The following is a 15,873-nucleotide window of genomic DNA, read 5'->3' as shown; positions in this document are numbered from 1 at the left end:
ATTTATCTTAAAGGAACACTCCGACTTTTTGGGACTTTAGCTTATTCACAGTATCCCCCAGAGTTAGATAAGTCCATACATACCTTTTTCATTTCTGTGCGTTCTGTAAGTGTTATTTGACGCACCCACCGCTAGCCTAGCTTAGCACAAAGACTGGATGTAAATGGATAATGGTAGCATACTAATCCCAATAAGTGACAAAATAATGCAAACATTTTCCTATTTACATGTTGTGATCTGTATAGTCACAGCGTGTACAAATAACAAGGCTATATGAGACAGAGACCATTTTTAATCGTATAAATACTGGGAACTATATTCTCACTAGGCGTAGGAGCACAGCTAACGTTACTTGGGCGGAGTGGCTACTTGGGCGGAGTGATTAGCGCAGCACACGAGACGCCCTGTTGATGGTTCCGTAAACAAAACAAACGTGACTAACTAGCTAGTAGCGAACGTGACTCGTGATCATGGCTGACTTTTAGGAATTGTCAGAGGAATTTTACTGTGTATCAAACCAAGATCCCGAACCATAAAGTTTTGAGCCAGATTACACAGACGAGGAGTTACAAACTTTGGAAGCTGTTCATTAGCAAGTTGAATGTTACAGTCCTGAGAGTTACATTTAGCGCCGCTCATTTGTTATTGAGCAATACAGTGTGTTCATGACAACACAATAATAACAATAAAGGGGATACACGGAGCCCCTATTCACGTAATAGTGTCACTACTAAGGTTACATTACATTAGCATGGCACTGTTACAGTAATGTTAGTCATCTCAAAACATAACGGAACACTTACCGCAGCAACAGGTGATCCAATTTGTCCTGTCTTTATTATCGATGGGATGTCGCCCACAGGGGCGACAGGGCGTCTCGTGTGCTGCGCTAATCACTCCGCCCAAGTAGCCACTCCGCCCAAGTAACGTTAGCTGTGCTCCTACGCCTAGTGAGAATATAGTTCCCAGTATTTATACGATTAAAAATGGTCTCTGTCTCATATAGCCTTGTTATTTGTACACGCTGTGACTATACAGATCACAACATGTAAATAGGAAAATGTTTGCATTATTTTGTCACTTATTGGGATTAGTATGCTACCATTATCCATTTACATCCAGTCTTTGTGCTAAGCTAGGCTAGCGGTGGGTGCATCAAATAACACTTACAGAATGCACAGAAATGAAAAAGGTATGTATGGACTTAACTAACTCTGGGGGATACTCTGAATAAGCTAAAGTCCCAAAAAGTCGGAGTGTTCCTTTAACCGTAAGAATTGACCTTCCCTGTCTATCTGTGCACATCTTCTGAAAATTTACAGTCGCACCATGCTCATTGCTCAGTATGAAAGTGTGATATGCGACATGACACTGATCTGATTTATGGGGCCAGTTTGTTGCATGCTGCTTCTGGAGAGCTTAATACAATATATCATGCACTTCACACTTAGACACTAATGAACTTAACAATTAGACACTTAACAATGCTAGTGTAGTTGAAAAGCCTTAAATGCCTTACAAAGAAGATCTGATCTAGACTTCTAGTACAAAAAAAACTGGCCGAGTGCCGGTCATGTGTCTACTACGTACTTTGCCAATAAAAGGAGCATCATACCTGCAGATCTAGATAATATTATGCACTGTTTGTTAAATTAGACTGCACTTCAAAGCTAAATAGATATGATGACAGTGTAATGCCATGATAAAAAGAACCTTTGATGCAGATATAGCGAGCACATGCCTTTAAACTTACCAGAAATGTAATCTTCGGATGGAGCCGATAGAAGTGTTGAAATGGGCAAATGAGGGCTATTAGTTTAATGGATTTATTTAATGGTTAATAAAAAAATAAAATAAAAATATCTGGGCAATGTAGGAAAATACTGATACATTATTAGTGAAATAGTTGAATGCACTTAATTTGATTATTTAATTGCAGGTCTAAGATTTTAAGTCTTAAAGCTGTTGTTTACAGTGGTTCTTATACTTTATGTATGAAAAACACACCACAACCGTGGTGTGTTTGGAGAGAGTGTTGTTAAAGCTGTTTATCTGATCTGAAGTCAGCTGATTTATTTGGCACAGAAGGGGTTGCAGTTGTGTTTGCACCAGCTCTAAATCACTACAACCACTTACTATGCACAGCAGTGCACATGAACGCTTCACTATACTCAAGATGCTAAAGCTCTTTAGAACATCCACTGGGTTTTAATCAGGTGTATTGTTACTGGATTGTGTTAAAATTATATCTAAAGTAAATATTTCTGCAAAGAAAAATGACTATTTTACAATTACCTCAAATACACAGATGCTTCACTTAGCAGAGGTCATTCTTTTTGATGAGAGAGCTGTGTAGAAGGTGTGGTCTAAGATGACCTCACCATTTGCATGTAAAGTCCCTTTAATATCATGATGTTACTCCTCACCTTGTATTTGATGGCATATATTTGACCTTATGTTAAATCTGTTTCTGTGCTTATCCACTCCTCTATTTAGAAATAAGAGCAGCCCTACAATGAAAACATATAACTTCCCAAAATCATCACCTTTCCTGTGCTTTCATTGTCATATTTAACTGATTTACAGTTGACATGACGTCATTTCACGATGTCTGAATGTATCATCAAAAATGATCTCTAGTTCCTTTCTCAGAAGTGTCCTCTGTGAGTGGGTGTATCTCCTGAGAGTGACTCCCTAGCATGTGTGCAGAAGTGTTTGTGTGTGTGTGATTCCCTCTCTGTGGTTGGCCTCTCCGATGGGATGAGCTCATGCTCATGTGGAGAGAGCAGCAGGATCCTGTGATCCGATGCACCCATGTACTTCCTCTTGAATCCTAATAAATATAAACAAAGGATGTCTGACTCTATACCTGGAGAAAGATATTGTTAGCAATCCTGCTGCTATCTCAATGACTTGGCTGTTGTTTTTTTGCATTCTACAATGCATACATACTGTAAATAGATGCTGTAAAAACAATTATGTAATAAAGATTCTGCATTATAATCTGTATCATGTCAGTAAATTGTAAATTGGTTGTGTGATGTGAAACGCAGTAGACCGGGAAAAAAAGAAGCTAATTTCACATTTTTAAGAGCCCTTCAAAATAAAAGTTGGTAAATTATCTACTATACCATAATGAAATATTTACAATATATTAATTATTAGAATGCTTTATATATATATATATATATATATATATATATATAATTTTATTAATTAAGAAATGCTGTAACTTTCTATTAATTAAAGAATAAAAAAAAAATCATGGTTTCCCAAAAAAATATTTAAACATTGATAATAATAAGACATGTTTCTTGAGCAGCAAATTATCATATTAGAATGATTTCTGAAGGATCATGTGACACTGAAGACTGGTGTAATGATTTGCATCACATAAATAAACTACATTTTAAAACTATTCAAATATAAATGGGTTATTTTAAACTGTTAGAACAATTTTACAGTTTTTACTGTATTTTTGATCAAATGCAGCCTGATGAGCATGAAAGACTTGTTTCAAAAACATAAAAAAATCTTACCAACCCCAAACTTTAGAATGGTTGCTTCCAAAAACTGCGTTGTCGAAATGCACTGCCAGTTTTCTCCCCATGAATCTAAAGCTCATTGCAATGAAATTGGCAACTAACATTTTAAAACATGTTAAAACAGTAGGCAATAAACGATATATGTAGCATGCTACATTGTTACATTGTCACATGACCTCCTCAACACGCTGCATGTGCAGATGCATACAGTATGTTGATGTTACATTTGCATTTCTTCAGGGTTAGAGGAAGCAGACGCTCAGAAGGGTTCCATTCAAAAGGGGTCCGAAAGATAAAAAAAAAAAGAAATTAATATTTTAATTCACCAAGATGCATCGCAAAAAAACAACAAAACAACAACAAACAAATGCAAATTAGGTGCGTTTCCATCATGTTGTTCGAGTGGATGACGGTGGTATTGGTAACCTAGTAACCAACAGTAAACAAAACACCATCAGTGGAAACAGCCGATTGGTCATATGGGTTTAATGTTCGCTAAGTCCGAATTTATTAGGCAAATGCGTTTCCACCTCCCATTATTTAATCTCCCAATATTCCATTATTCAAGTGAGTGTAAAAAAAATTCCCTCCCGAAATTTGCCGTTTCCATCACTTGTTTCTGATGTGATAGGCTTCTTCAAAATGTTCATAAAAACAGGGTGATGGAAACATATCAAGTGATTTTTAGCGATTCTTTTTGAGAAATGTAATGATTCATTTGAAGAAATGTAGCGATTATTTGAAAAAATTTAGCGTTTTTTTGAGAAATATATTGATTCATCACTATGTTTGTAACAGTATAATAACACATTTGTTACAGTGTAATTATATAATATTATATATATTAATATTTTTGAGAAATGTAGCGATTTTTTTGGGGGGGAGAAATGTATCAATTCTTTTCGAGAAATATATTGATACATTTGAAGAAATGTAGTGATTCATTTCAAGAAATGTAGCGATTCTTTTCAAGTAATGTAGTGATTCATTTGAAGAAATGTAGCGATTCTTTTTGAGAAATGTAGCGATTCTTTTGAAGAAACATAGCGATTCTTTTGAAGAAATGTACCGATTCATTTGAAGAAATGTACCGATTCATTTGAAGAAATGTAGCGATTCATTTAAAGAAATGTAGTGATTCTTTTTGGGAAATGTATCGATTCTTTTCAATAAATTTAGTGATTCATTTGAAGAAATGTAGTGATTCTTTTCGGGAAATGTTTTGATTCATTTGAAGAAATGTAGTGATTCTTTTTGAGAAATATAGCGATTCTTTTCGAGAAAGGTATCCATTCATTTGAAGAAACGTAGAGATTCTTTTCGAGAAATGTATTTATTCATTTGAAGAAATCTAGCGTTTCTTTTCGAGAAATGTATTGCTTAATTTGAAGAAATGTATTGATTCATTTGAAGAAACGTAGCAATTCTTTTCAAGAAATGTATGGATTAATTTGAAGAAATGTATCGATTCATTTCAAGAAATGTAACGATTAATTTGAAGAAATGTAGCGATTCTTTTCAAGATTGTAATTATATTTTTGTTAGTGTAAATATACATACTTTACAGTGTAATTATACATTTATTACAGTATAATTATACATTTGTTACAATTACACATTTTAACATTTAAGACTTTTACATAGTTACAAAAGATTTCAAACAAATGCTGTTCTTTTGAACTTTCTATACATCAAAGAATCCTTATAAATTATATATCACAGTTTCCACATATATATTAATGAGCATCAGAAGAATGATTTCTGAAGAATAGAGTAATGATGGAGTAATGAAAGAGTAATGATGCTGAAAATTCAGCTTTCCATCACAGTAATAAATTACATTTTAAAATATATTAAAGTAGAAAACAGAAAAGTAGTTTTAAATTCTAATAATACTTCGCAATATTACTGTTTACTGTATTTTTTAACAAATAAATGCAGCCTTAGTTAGCTTAAGAGAAAATTTTCAAAAACAATAACAATTTCAACCACGAAAGTCTTGACACCAGGTAACCGTATATTATGACAGGTAATAAAAGATTAGACATTATACTCAAGTAGCAGAAAATGTTGAAATGTGAGTTGGACTGGTCTCTTTAGCTCTCTGTTAGCGTTTTATGTCTGATCAAAACTGCTTTTGAATGGGGATCGTTTGTGAACTTTAAACATTGATGTTCTCAGTTGGACTGAGGTCTGGGATTTGGTTGAACTATACTTCAGCACATCTTTATGTTTTGAGGAATTCTTTTGGGCTTTTTCTGAATGTTTTAGAATCTGCATGATTCTGGATGCTTCACCTGAGTCATGGACTTCACAGATCATTGAATATTCATGATGACCTTCCATACATGACAGATTCATGAATTATATTTAGTATTGTTGATTCAACTAGACTGTAACATTCCTTGAATTGGTACTGAGGTTTTTTGTGACACTAATTGGGGTGTGCTTGGTGTTGATGAGTAACACATCCTTGTGAAATAAAATATGAACCAAGCTGAAGGACTGTGAATGTTTTTATGTTGTGGGTCAAGTGTGGCTTTAAGGGTCAGTAGCAGTCCTGTGTGCAGTATCACATGTTCTTTTTCTGGCTCTGTCTTTCTATTTTTACCTCATACACCTACTGTATATACTGTATTCACACTTGAATGCAAAACCAATCCCCCCATTCTCCTGCCTAGCCCACGGTGTAGCGTTAAGATGTTAAGCCATTTAGGGAATTCAACTGTAATCAATTTGGCAAAACAAGCTCTGGTTACTGAATGGGGTCAGGTGACGTTGTGCTGTTGGCTGAGGTCATTCCACCTGCAAATAAGAGCAGGATTTACTTCTGACTTATGCTGTACTACTAGCTAGCAAACAAGTGTGTTAGCCTATATGTTTAGTTAATAAGATATTGAACATTGGGGAGTTCAAGTTTACATCCCTACAACAGGTTACGAGAAAACAGCATCATGCATGAAGTAAAGAAAGAAAGAAAAGGAAAAAATTAAATATAAAAATATGTAAAAAATAAAAAAATAATATAAATATTTTAGCATAGAAACATTTACATTTATTTGCATAAATATATTTTAATTTGCATATGTATAAGTTAAACAGTGCATGGGTTACCATATATCCCTGTACTTTGAATATTTCCAAACATAGTATTAAAGTTTTGTTTTACCTTGAAAAAGGCTGTGCAGAAGTGTTTGGCACTCTCCTCTTTGATACCTGCTGTTAAAGCCATTCTTCTTAGTGTCCTTCCTCATTTAACATGAAGGGTTTGGAGTGGCTTGACCTGTTGGGATTAGCTGGAGATGTGCTGTGCCTAATGACCCCTCGGTTCTTAAGTACAAGCAGGGTATGATGGAGGCTTTCATCTCTTCTCTCTCCCTCTCAGAACCTGATGTTTGTAGGTCACTTAAAACATCAGAACCATTAGCGGGCCTAGCTTAGCCTGGTGTCTTCTTTTGCAATCTTTTGAACTCACTAGATTAGAGACATGGTTAATGGAAGACAGACCAGTGGGTTAACTTATGAGTCCGATAAGAAGGGATTGTTTGAATGGTTTCTCTAAGCTGGATGACGGCACAAATGTCTGCCCTTGTGGAAGGTCCCGTCCCTTTCCACAACCTACTGACCATGAGAAGAGCTCAAGAGGTAAAGTTTTTTTCCTAGTAAGCATGGTCCAGTTAGCCCCTACTGATAGACATTTGTAACTACACCATCTGGCTACAAATGCATCTTTCGGCATTGACTGATATAAGGTTTGATTTATTGTATATGCAGTCTGTTGTTTTGCTGTCATCTACTTTTGATTAGCTGCGTTTTTCCATCAGTTGTTTAAATTTTTGTTCTCTGTTGTTTGTGCTAATATGATTTTAATGACTCATACAATCTGTTATGCTCTTCCGTGTTATTACATCTGAGTCTGTTCATCATCATGCACAATTTTGTTCATTGGAAATTATCCCTTGAACAAATGAGTTAATGGTTCAGATGCTTCATAAAAGCAGATGCTCTCTAAAGGGCTTTGATTTAACTACATGAAGCAGGGCATGGTTGAGTGACACATTAGTTCCAGGTGTAAGGGGGAAAGAATGTAAGATGTAATTGAATGATTATCATACCTATGTGGTTAACTTCACAAACATATGCTGCTCTTTAGAGTTAAATTGATTGCAGATCGAAAAAAAAATACTCAACAGATTGTTTAACTCTTATTTTGAATTGCCTCACTGATGTAACTTATAAACTGTTTACTTCAATTAAGTAAGACTAAATCCCCTTTTTGTTAAGACCAGGAAAACAATGCACATATTCTCTTTTCCCCCCTAGGCCCCAGCTTTAGAGGACTCTGGGAGTGAAGCAGGCTGTCTGGAAGATGGGGAGTCTCAGCAGGAGGATCGTGGAGAGCAACATGACCATCAGGAATGGTGTGAGCCGGTTCCTGACGCAGCACAGGACACAAAAGAGGAATATTTTGACACAAACTCGTGGCACAGTGACACTTTCTCTGACCCCAATCATGAAACTAAGGACGGCAGGACGTCGCTCAGCTATGAGACCGGCTCTTGCTCTGTGGGTCATCTGGACTCACACTCTCCATTAGTCAAACACTCTCCTTCAGTTAGAGAGAGAAATCCCTCTTTAGCAAAAAGCCACCATGCTGTTTTTGACAGTCACAGTTGGACCACTGAGCAATTGCAAACACAGACTGGAAATACAGAGATGATACACATGTGGGTTGATGGCACTGGAATGTCTGATGCTAAAGGTGGTCCAGATTGTGGGGAGGTTATCAGCAATTCTCCAGCGGGACCTGGACTTGATTCTTCTTCAAGGAATGGCCTATCCTATGTAGTAACACCCCTACTGGAATTAGAGGACACTGTAGAACCACAAACACTCTCTGAGCCAAGTGCTAAAGACTCATTATTCACCTTAACAGACAGTGATGGAGCCAAGTCTCAATTTGCTGACACCTTTGATGGAAAATTAAAATTAGAACAAATCAACAAAAATATAATGGACACTCAATCAGGATACAATGAGCCACACATACATTTTACAAGTGAGAAAGATTTACAGCAAAATTTTATTGACACTAGTAACACTGAAATTGCATCCGTTGTGAAAAGTACAGATGCTGAACATAATAAATCAAACACTCAACATGATGAGCTGAATGTTGATGACAATGAGATCAGTTTATCTGTCTCACGGCATCTTTCTAAACATGAGTCTGTATCAGTTGAGAAGCCTATTGAACAGAAAGTTGAGGAGTCAACAGAACACAGCCAATCACAGAATTCAATAGAACACAGCAATTCACAGGACTCGACAGAAAACATCCAATTACAAGCTTCCATAAAATGCAGCCAATCACAGAATTCAGTAAAACACAGTCAGTCACAGGATTCTATGGAATGCAGCCAGTCACAGAATTCAGTAGAACACAGGCAATCACTGGACTTAATAGAACACAGTCAGTCACAGGATTCTGTCGAATGCAGTCCATCACAGGAATCTGTAGAATACAGCCAAACACAGGACCCAGTAGAATACAGCCAATCACAGGACCCAGTAGAATGCTCAGAATCACAGGATTTAATAGAACACAGCCAATCACAGTACTCAGTAGAATGCTCCCAATCACAGGATTCAATAGAACACAGCCAATCACAGGACTCAGTAGAACACAGTCAATCACACACTTCATCAGAACACAGCCAATCACAGGATTCTGTTCAACACAGGAAATCACTGGATTCTGTAGAATGCAGCCAATCACAGGATTCGATAGAACACAGCCAATCACATGACTCAGTAGAACACAGTCACACTTCATCAGAACACAGCCAATCACAGGACTCAGTAGAATGCTCCCAATCACAAGATTCAATAGAAAACAGCCAATCACAGGACTCAGTAGAACACAGTCTGTCACACACTTCATCAGAACACAGCCAATCACATGATTCTGTACAACACAGGAAATCACTGGATTCTGTAGAATGCAGCCACTCACAGGATTCGATAGAACACAGCCAATCACATGACTCAGTAGAACACAGTCACACTTCATCAGAACACAGCCAATCACAGGACTCGGTAGAATGCTCCCAATCACAAGATTCAATAGAACACAGCCAATCACAGGACTCAGTAGAACACAGTCTGTCACACACTTCATCAAAACACAGCCAATCACATGATTCTGTACAACACAGGAAATCACAGGATTCTGTAGAATGCAGCCAATCACAGGATTCGATAGAACACAGCCAATCACACGCCTCAGTAGAACACAGTCACACTTCATCAGAACACAGGCAATCACAGAATTCAGTAGAACACAGCCAATCACAGGATTCTGTACAGCACAGGAAATCACAGGATTCAGAACACAACCAATCACAGAACTCCATAGAGAACAGCCAATCAAATACTTCACTGGAACACAGCCAACTACAGTCTTCAGTGGAAGACAGACTATTGCAGGCTGATTTCATAAAGGCTGGTTTTATTTCAAACACAGTGGCTTATGAAAAGGAACAATTAAAACAGGACTGCATGGACATTTGCATGGACTGTGAAGTCAATCAATCATTGAAAACATCTGGAAGGCATTCATCAAAGGACACTGACAAAGAACTTGATTTGAACTTTGAAAAGAATGAAAGTCTAAATTTCAAAAAGCAGGACTTAACTGATACTCCTGTTGTTTCGGAATATGAGTGTTTTACAGCTGAGAGAGCTTTCTCAAATGTGCCTAATGCAACTTCTGCTGAAGCGATCAATGACTGGACATCAGAACAGTTAGATCTGCAGGCCAGAACTCGTTGCGTTCACAAAAATTGCCCAGTATTACAAATGCACAGTGAAAAAGAAGATTACTCCGTTAATAGATATCACATGGACAGTTATTGTTTGCAGGACGGTGGGCAAACATATTCGGAGGACCATGAGCCTGAGGCAGATTTTTACAAAACCCATCAGTGCCCTAATAGTAGAATTAATTTTATCAAACTGGGTGAATTCACTGAAACACAAGTTTGTGTTAACGCTAAAAGTTTTGATAGTAAAAATGGTGACATTTTACAACGAACACAGAAGGATAGCAACATGCATTACAATATTAAAGGGTACCAGAAAGAATGTACAATAGTTCCCTCTATAGAACAGTCAGTCATTTACTCTGACAGTTTGGGATGCATAGAAGGCCCAAGAACTTGGCCCAAGCCATTGAGTGTTGCGTGTCCTGACATGAAGACAGCTGAATCGGATGGGTGTCCAGTAGACAGTCCTGTCGAATCTTTGGCTAGTCTGTTTGAGATTTCGTATGAAAAATCTCCATTCAGCCCTACAGATGTTTGCTGTGACCTCAGTGATGGCCTTCAAATGAACTGTAAACAATTAGCGCATTGCGTTATAGAATATACAGAGACCTCCAAACAATTTCACCAACCCAACACCCTATCTGACAAACAAACAAGGCAAAATGAGTCAGTTAAAACAATTGAGTCAGATGTTGATATTTTGTCTAGTGCATGTTCTGATCCTTTCACTCCTTTTGATTATTCTCAGCTGAACAGTAGAAACCATGAAGACAGCTCAGACACAAATAATAACATTAAAGCCATTACTTTAGCAGATTGTGCCTCAAGTGTACAAATGTCTTTGCCTAGTTCTTTGCAAAAATACAGCAGATCTACTAATAATGCTGGATGTTTAGTCTCAAAGGGCGGTGATTGCAAAGATAGCGAATCTTTTAGTGCCCCTGCTGGTCGGGCTACCTCCTTCAAAGCACCTGAAATGAATATTGTAATGTACAGCAAAGGTAATGTTCAGAAACCTTCAGACTTCAATACATGTAGCAGCCACAAAGATGTTACACAAAAGCAGCTCTGTGATTGCCATAATGGGAAGGAGTGCCAGCTGCACTCGTCTTCAGGGGACGGAGAGCAGACAGCGGGAGGATTTCAGTTCAAGGGCACATACGACATCAGTCAGAGCAGTACTGAAGTGTTGCAAACCTTGAGTCCCCCAAACACAGATGACCATTACAGCACACATGGTGAGGTTAATTCAGACTCTACAAATTGTGAATTTTCACATATTGTCCATTTGCTTGCACACAAACACCCAGAGCTTTCCCAAGAGGAAAGCAAATTACCACTGAGTGGCTCTCTCAAGGTCGATGATACTTATGCATTCGAAAACATGGAGAGAAGACTTGAAACATTCACAACAAACTCTCCTGAAATCACTGATTCCTTATGTGAAACGTCTGATCCTCTTTTTAAGCAATCTTTGCAACTGCACAACTCTAAGATCGAAGGCGCATTTGTTACATGTTGTCGAATTTTACCCATCACTAATTTAGAAGCTATTTTGGAGTCAGACCGTTCACTGGAGAGCTCATTTGTGTTGGAGAATGGACTGGAGGAGGAACAGAAAGGAAGTCCATTATCAGAAGGTGTAATGAATGAGAAATGGAGCTCTTTTGATGACGTTGCAAACCGCCCACATGACAACATTTCTGCCATGCGTACAAAAGCCAATGTAGCCATTGTCATGAATGAACCAGATGCTGGAGAAACAATGAGCTCTTTATCAAATGAGTTTGATAGCAGTGATGGCCATAGTGTTTCCAGTTCTGTGTCACAAGACCTTGACTTCAGTACTAATAGTGAGGAGACAGAGGACAGCACTCAGTCATCGTCTAGTCTTCGTGGTTCTGCGAGAAATAAGAGAACCCAATCAGGGAAGGGCTCTATGTTTTCTGTTTTTTCTCGAATGCCCTCATTCCGCAAGACCAAACGAGAACACAAAGGCAGCAACAAGGTTGATCCGGAAGTTAAGGACTTCAATGTGGATGGAGATGAACGGGACGAAGTAAAGTACAGTAGGTCTCTCACACGTAACAATTCCCAAACTTCGCTGTACAAGACCCATATTTCACAAAGTACAGATCATCTCACAGACATTACCAAGATTTCTGACCACTCCAATGATGACATTTTTGAAAAGGCTTTTGCTTTTAACTTGCTGAATAGAGAGAAATATACACAATCCCAAAATTTGTATCAGCTGCAACAGCACAAAGATGGAGATGCACAGAGTTTTAGAGCTTCCCCAACGACAGAGGGATTGCAACAAAAAAGAAGCAAGAGTACCGATAACTTAAACTTACGCCTGAAGCTCGCAATGGCTCACAAGTCTCTGTCTAGCTTGTTTGAGTCCAGATATCCTGAGAGGGACAACCAGGAACAGATCGTGCAGTCTGAGAATGAGGAGGTGAAAACCAAGCAGTCCTGGAGGAAGATGAAACAATTTAAGGAAGCAGAACTTTACAAAAGAACTCTATCGCTTCCTGGGACGGTCTGTGACAAGTCCACACATCAGAGCTCTATTGATAGTGCCTTCTGTGCTCCTCAGAACAGGTCCAGACTTAACAGCTCACCAGTTTCCCAAAAGAGTTTAAGGAACACATGCCATTTTGACCCACAGAGTTTGGAATCTGCACCTCAGGAACAGTCTGAAGACAGTACATGTCTGGAAGGAGGTGAGCTGCCTTATGCCACTTCCTCAGATTCTGATCAGACCTCAGTAGATGGCTTTGAGTCCAATGTAGAGGATAGGTCGCAGTCACCTGTAAACCCCACTGTTCTTGCACTCGCAACCCAGATGTCACCTATCTGGACCAGGTCTCTCAGCTGTTTCGAGAACACTGATAGTCCGACAAGGCCCATGAGCCCCAAACCTCACAGTCCTGTTCTGGGCTGGACACACCGGAGGAGCTTCCGTTACCCCTCAAGATCCGTTGCGTCCTCTCTCTGCTCGCTCGGTCAGGGAGTGAGCACTGACGGCCTCTCCGATCCACCTCAGAGGCCGACGTCTCTGAAACCAAGGACAGCGCAACTCACTACAACCCAGTCTTTTGATTCTGAATACTTACTAGAGGACAGCAGTTCAGACAGCCATTCTCAGAATAGCCTGAATTCAGCATCCCTGATAAACAAACCAGAGGTAAGTCAAAGTAAATTATGAAGTTTATGATGTTAGGACAGCTTAAATGTGTCCTTTGAACATTGTAGGCAGGAGTCCTATATGATTTTCTTACTTTCTGTATTTTGCTATTTGTATATTAGTAATCCTACTCACGTTTGAGTTTTCCCAAGACTCTTCTTCACACATGAAAGCAAATGTGGATTGTTATGGTGCATTTTTCAAAATGCATTCCTGCTTTCTGTTATTGAGCTGGCCAGCGAGGATATTACAAGGGTTGTTATATGTTTAAGTCACAATACTAAAGAGCTTTCTGTGAAATATGTGCACTTCTCAAATATACTGCCATCTAGTGGCTTACAAGGAATCAAGGATGATCACATTGCTCGTATGCTGTCTCTATGGCACAATAATGTAGTGCACCCTTTCAATAAGTATAGCCTACTCTGCAAAATTCTTTTTTTTCTTTTCTTGAAGCAACACTTTTTAAGGATTGTTTTTAATAGGTTGTATCTTGAATATAACTGCAGTTTGTCTAATGTGTTGTCAATTTTTTTTCACTTGTATTGAACCTTTTTATACACAACAGTTTCAAAGTTTGGGGTCGGTATGATTTTTGAATGTTTTTGAAAGGAGTAATAATTTGCAATATTAATACAATTTTAAATAACTGTTTTCTATTAGACTATATTTTAAAATGTAATTTATTCCTGTGATGCAAAGCATTAATACTCCAGTCTTCAGTGTCACATGATCCTTCAGAAATCAGTCTAATATGATGATTTGCTGCTCAAGAAACATGTCTTATATCAATGTTGAAAACAGTTGGTTTTCTTAAGTTGTTTTGTGGAAGCTGTGTGACATTTGACAAGGATTCTTTGGAGGGAAAAAACAGCATTTATATGAAATAGAAATCTTTTTTAACATATGTCTTCACTATCATTTTGATCATTTTTGCGCATCCTTGCCTCTAAGTACTAATTTCTTTAAAAAAAAAAAAATAAATAAAAAAAATCTTACTGACCCCAAACTTTTGAATGGTAGTAAAACCAAGTGAATAAATCTGCCAGTGCAGACAAAATACACAAGTATTAGAAGATACGTTCTTTACAACTTAATGATGTCTTAACTGGAGAAGTATAACATTCTTGTTAAGAATAGTAACAATTTGATGCAGTGTAAATATCTTGCTTATGTATACATTTAACTTCTTAACATTACCAAAAGTCAACATTTGACAAACTTCATCTCTCAGTGGACATCCATCAAAAGACACATGTACAATAACCACCTAAATTTGCACTCAAAGCATGTACAGCGGAGTACTGATCCAGCCATCCAGTCGGCAGAGAGAAGACAACAAGGAAATGCATGTGTGCTTCGGGTGAAGTCCAGAGAGCAGGGTACCGCTGCACCCAGACCCATCTCAGACCTCTACGGTTGGACCATGTCTCTTCAGGGCATCAGAGAGGTGGCGCTTGACCTGGAAAGGAAGAACAATTCGACCGTAGCACATCTACGCTCATGCTCACTTGAAACGTTGACTGACGTGGAGAACACCCATAAAAAGAAGCTTAGCATGCAGCGAAGTTTGCGCCAGCTTAGCACGCCAACATCTGAGAAGCACAAGAAAGTAAGGAAATCGTCGAAAATGGAGAACCACCGAGCCATTAGCATCTCCTGCTGCACCTCTTCTTCTCCTGTTCTACTTTCTTCCTGTATTGTACTCCTGGAATCATTCCCTTGTAGTTTCTTTAGGATTTCCGACTTGTCTTCCGTTTCTTGTGTTTTGCCTGAATACACAAAAATCGATGTTTGTCAGATGAGCTCAGACTACATTGAGTCATAAAAAAAAAGACAAAACAGTTTTTTTTTTTTTTTTTATCATGGGCATGTGTTATTATTATTATTACATATTAAAACTTTTATTAATAATTGTGAGTTTTTTTTTTCTTTCATAATGGATATGTTTCTGTCTCATCCATAGTTGCGCGCTAGACTTTCTCTCACTTCTCCGGAGCAATTCCCCTCTGTTCCCCTCAAAGACCACTTCTTCTCCCAGAGCACACCCGTTGGACTGGACTTTTTGGGCTGGCCTCATTATGCATTTATTTCAGGTAAGGAACATTGACATTTAAACCTGCTATACATTGCACCACAACCTTTTATTATGAGACACAGTATATTGACTTCTTAAATCTTTCCTTCCAAGTCTGAGTGTACTATAGTTTCCTCCAGGGGGCAATGGTTTCCTTCATTCTGCAACCTTTGATAACCCTCTGTGAGATATTTATAGTTTTGTTTGTGACAATCGGAGCCCAGAGACTCA

At 38.1% G+C, this 15,873-nt stretch overlaps 1 protein-coding gene across 4 annotated transcripts in view; it reads left to right on the top strand.

Annotated features, from left to right (window-relative positions):
* Positions 1–15,873, top strand: part of arhgef4 (Rho guanine nucleotide exchange factor (GEF) 4) — an 80,086-nt gene that overhangs the window by 29,099 nt on the left and 35,114 nt on the right. For 3 of the 4 annotated variants that reach the window (XM_084410204.1, XM_084410206.1, XM_084410205.1), the window contains 3 exons: positions 7,869–13,565; positions 14,854–15,177; positions 15,532–15,661. In XM_084410204.1, coding sequence (XP_084266330.1) covers positions 7,869–13,565; positions 14,854–15,177; positions 15,532–15,661 — 6,151 coding nt within the window. The remainder of the gene's footprint in view (positions 1–7,868; positions 13,566–14,853; positions 15,178–15,531; positions 15,662–15,873) is intronic. The other variant, XM_084410207.1, reaches the window with a different exon arrangement.

The sequence above is a fragment of the Rutilus rutilus genome (genome assembly GCF_951802725.1).
Source record: "Rutilus rutilus genome assembly, chromosome: 6".
NCBI classification, from domain to species: domain Eukaryota; kingdom Metazoa; phylum Chordata; class Actinopteri; order Cypriniformes; family Leuciscidae; genus Rutilus; species Rutilus rutilus.
Note: the sequence above shows the minus strand (reverse complement) of the source record. Positions and strands in the feature narration are given on the sequence as shown.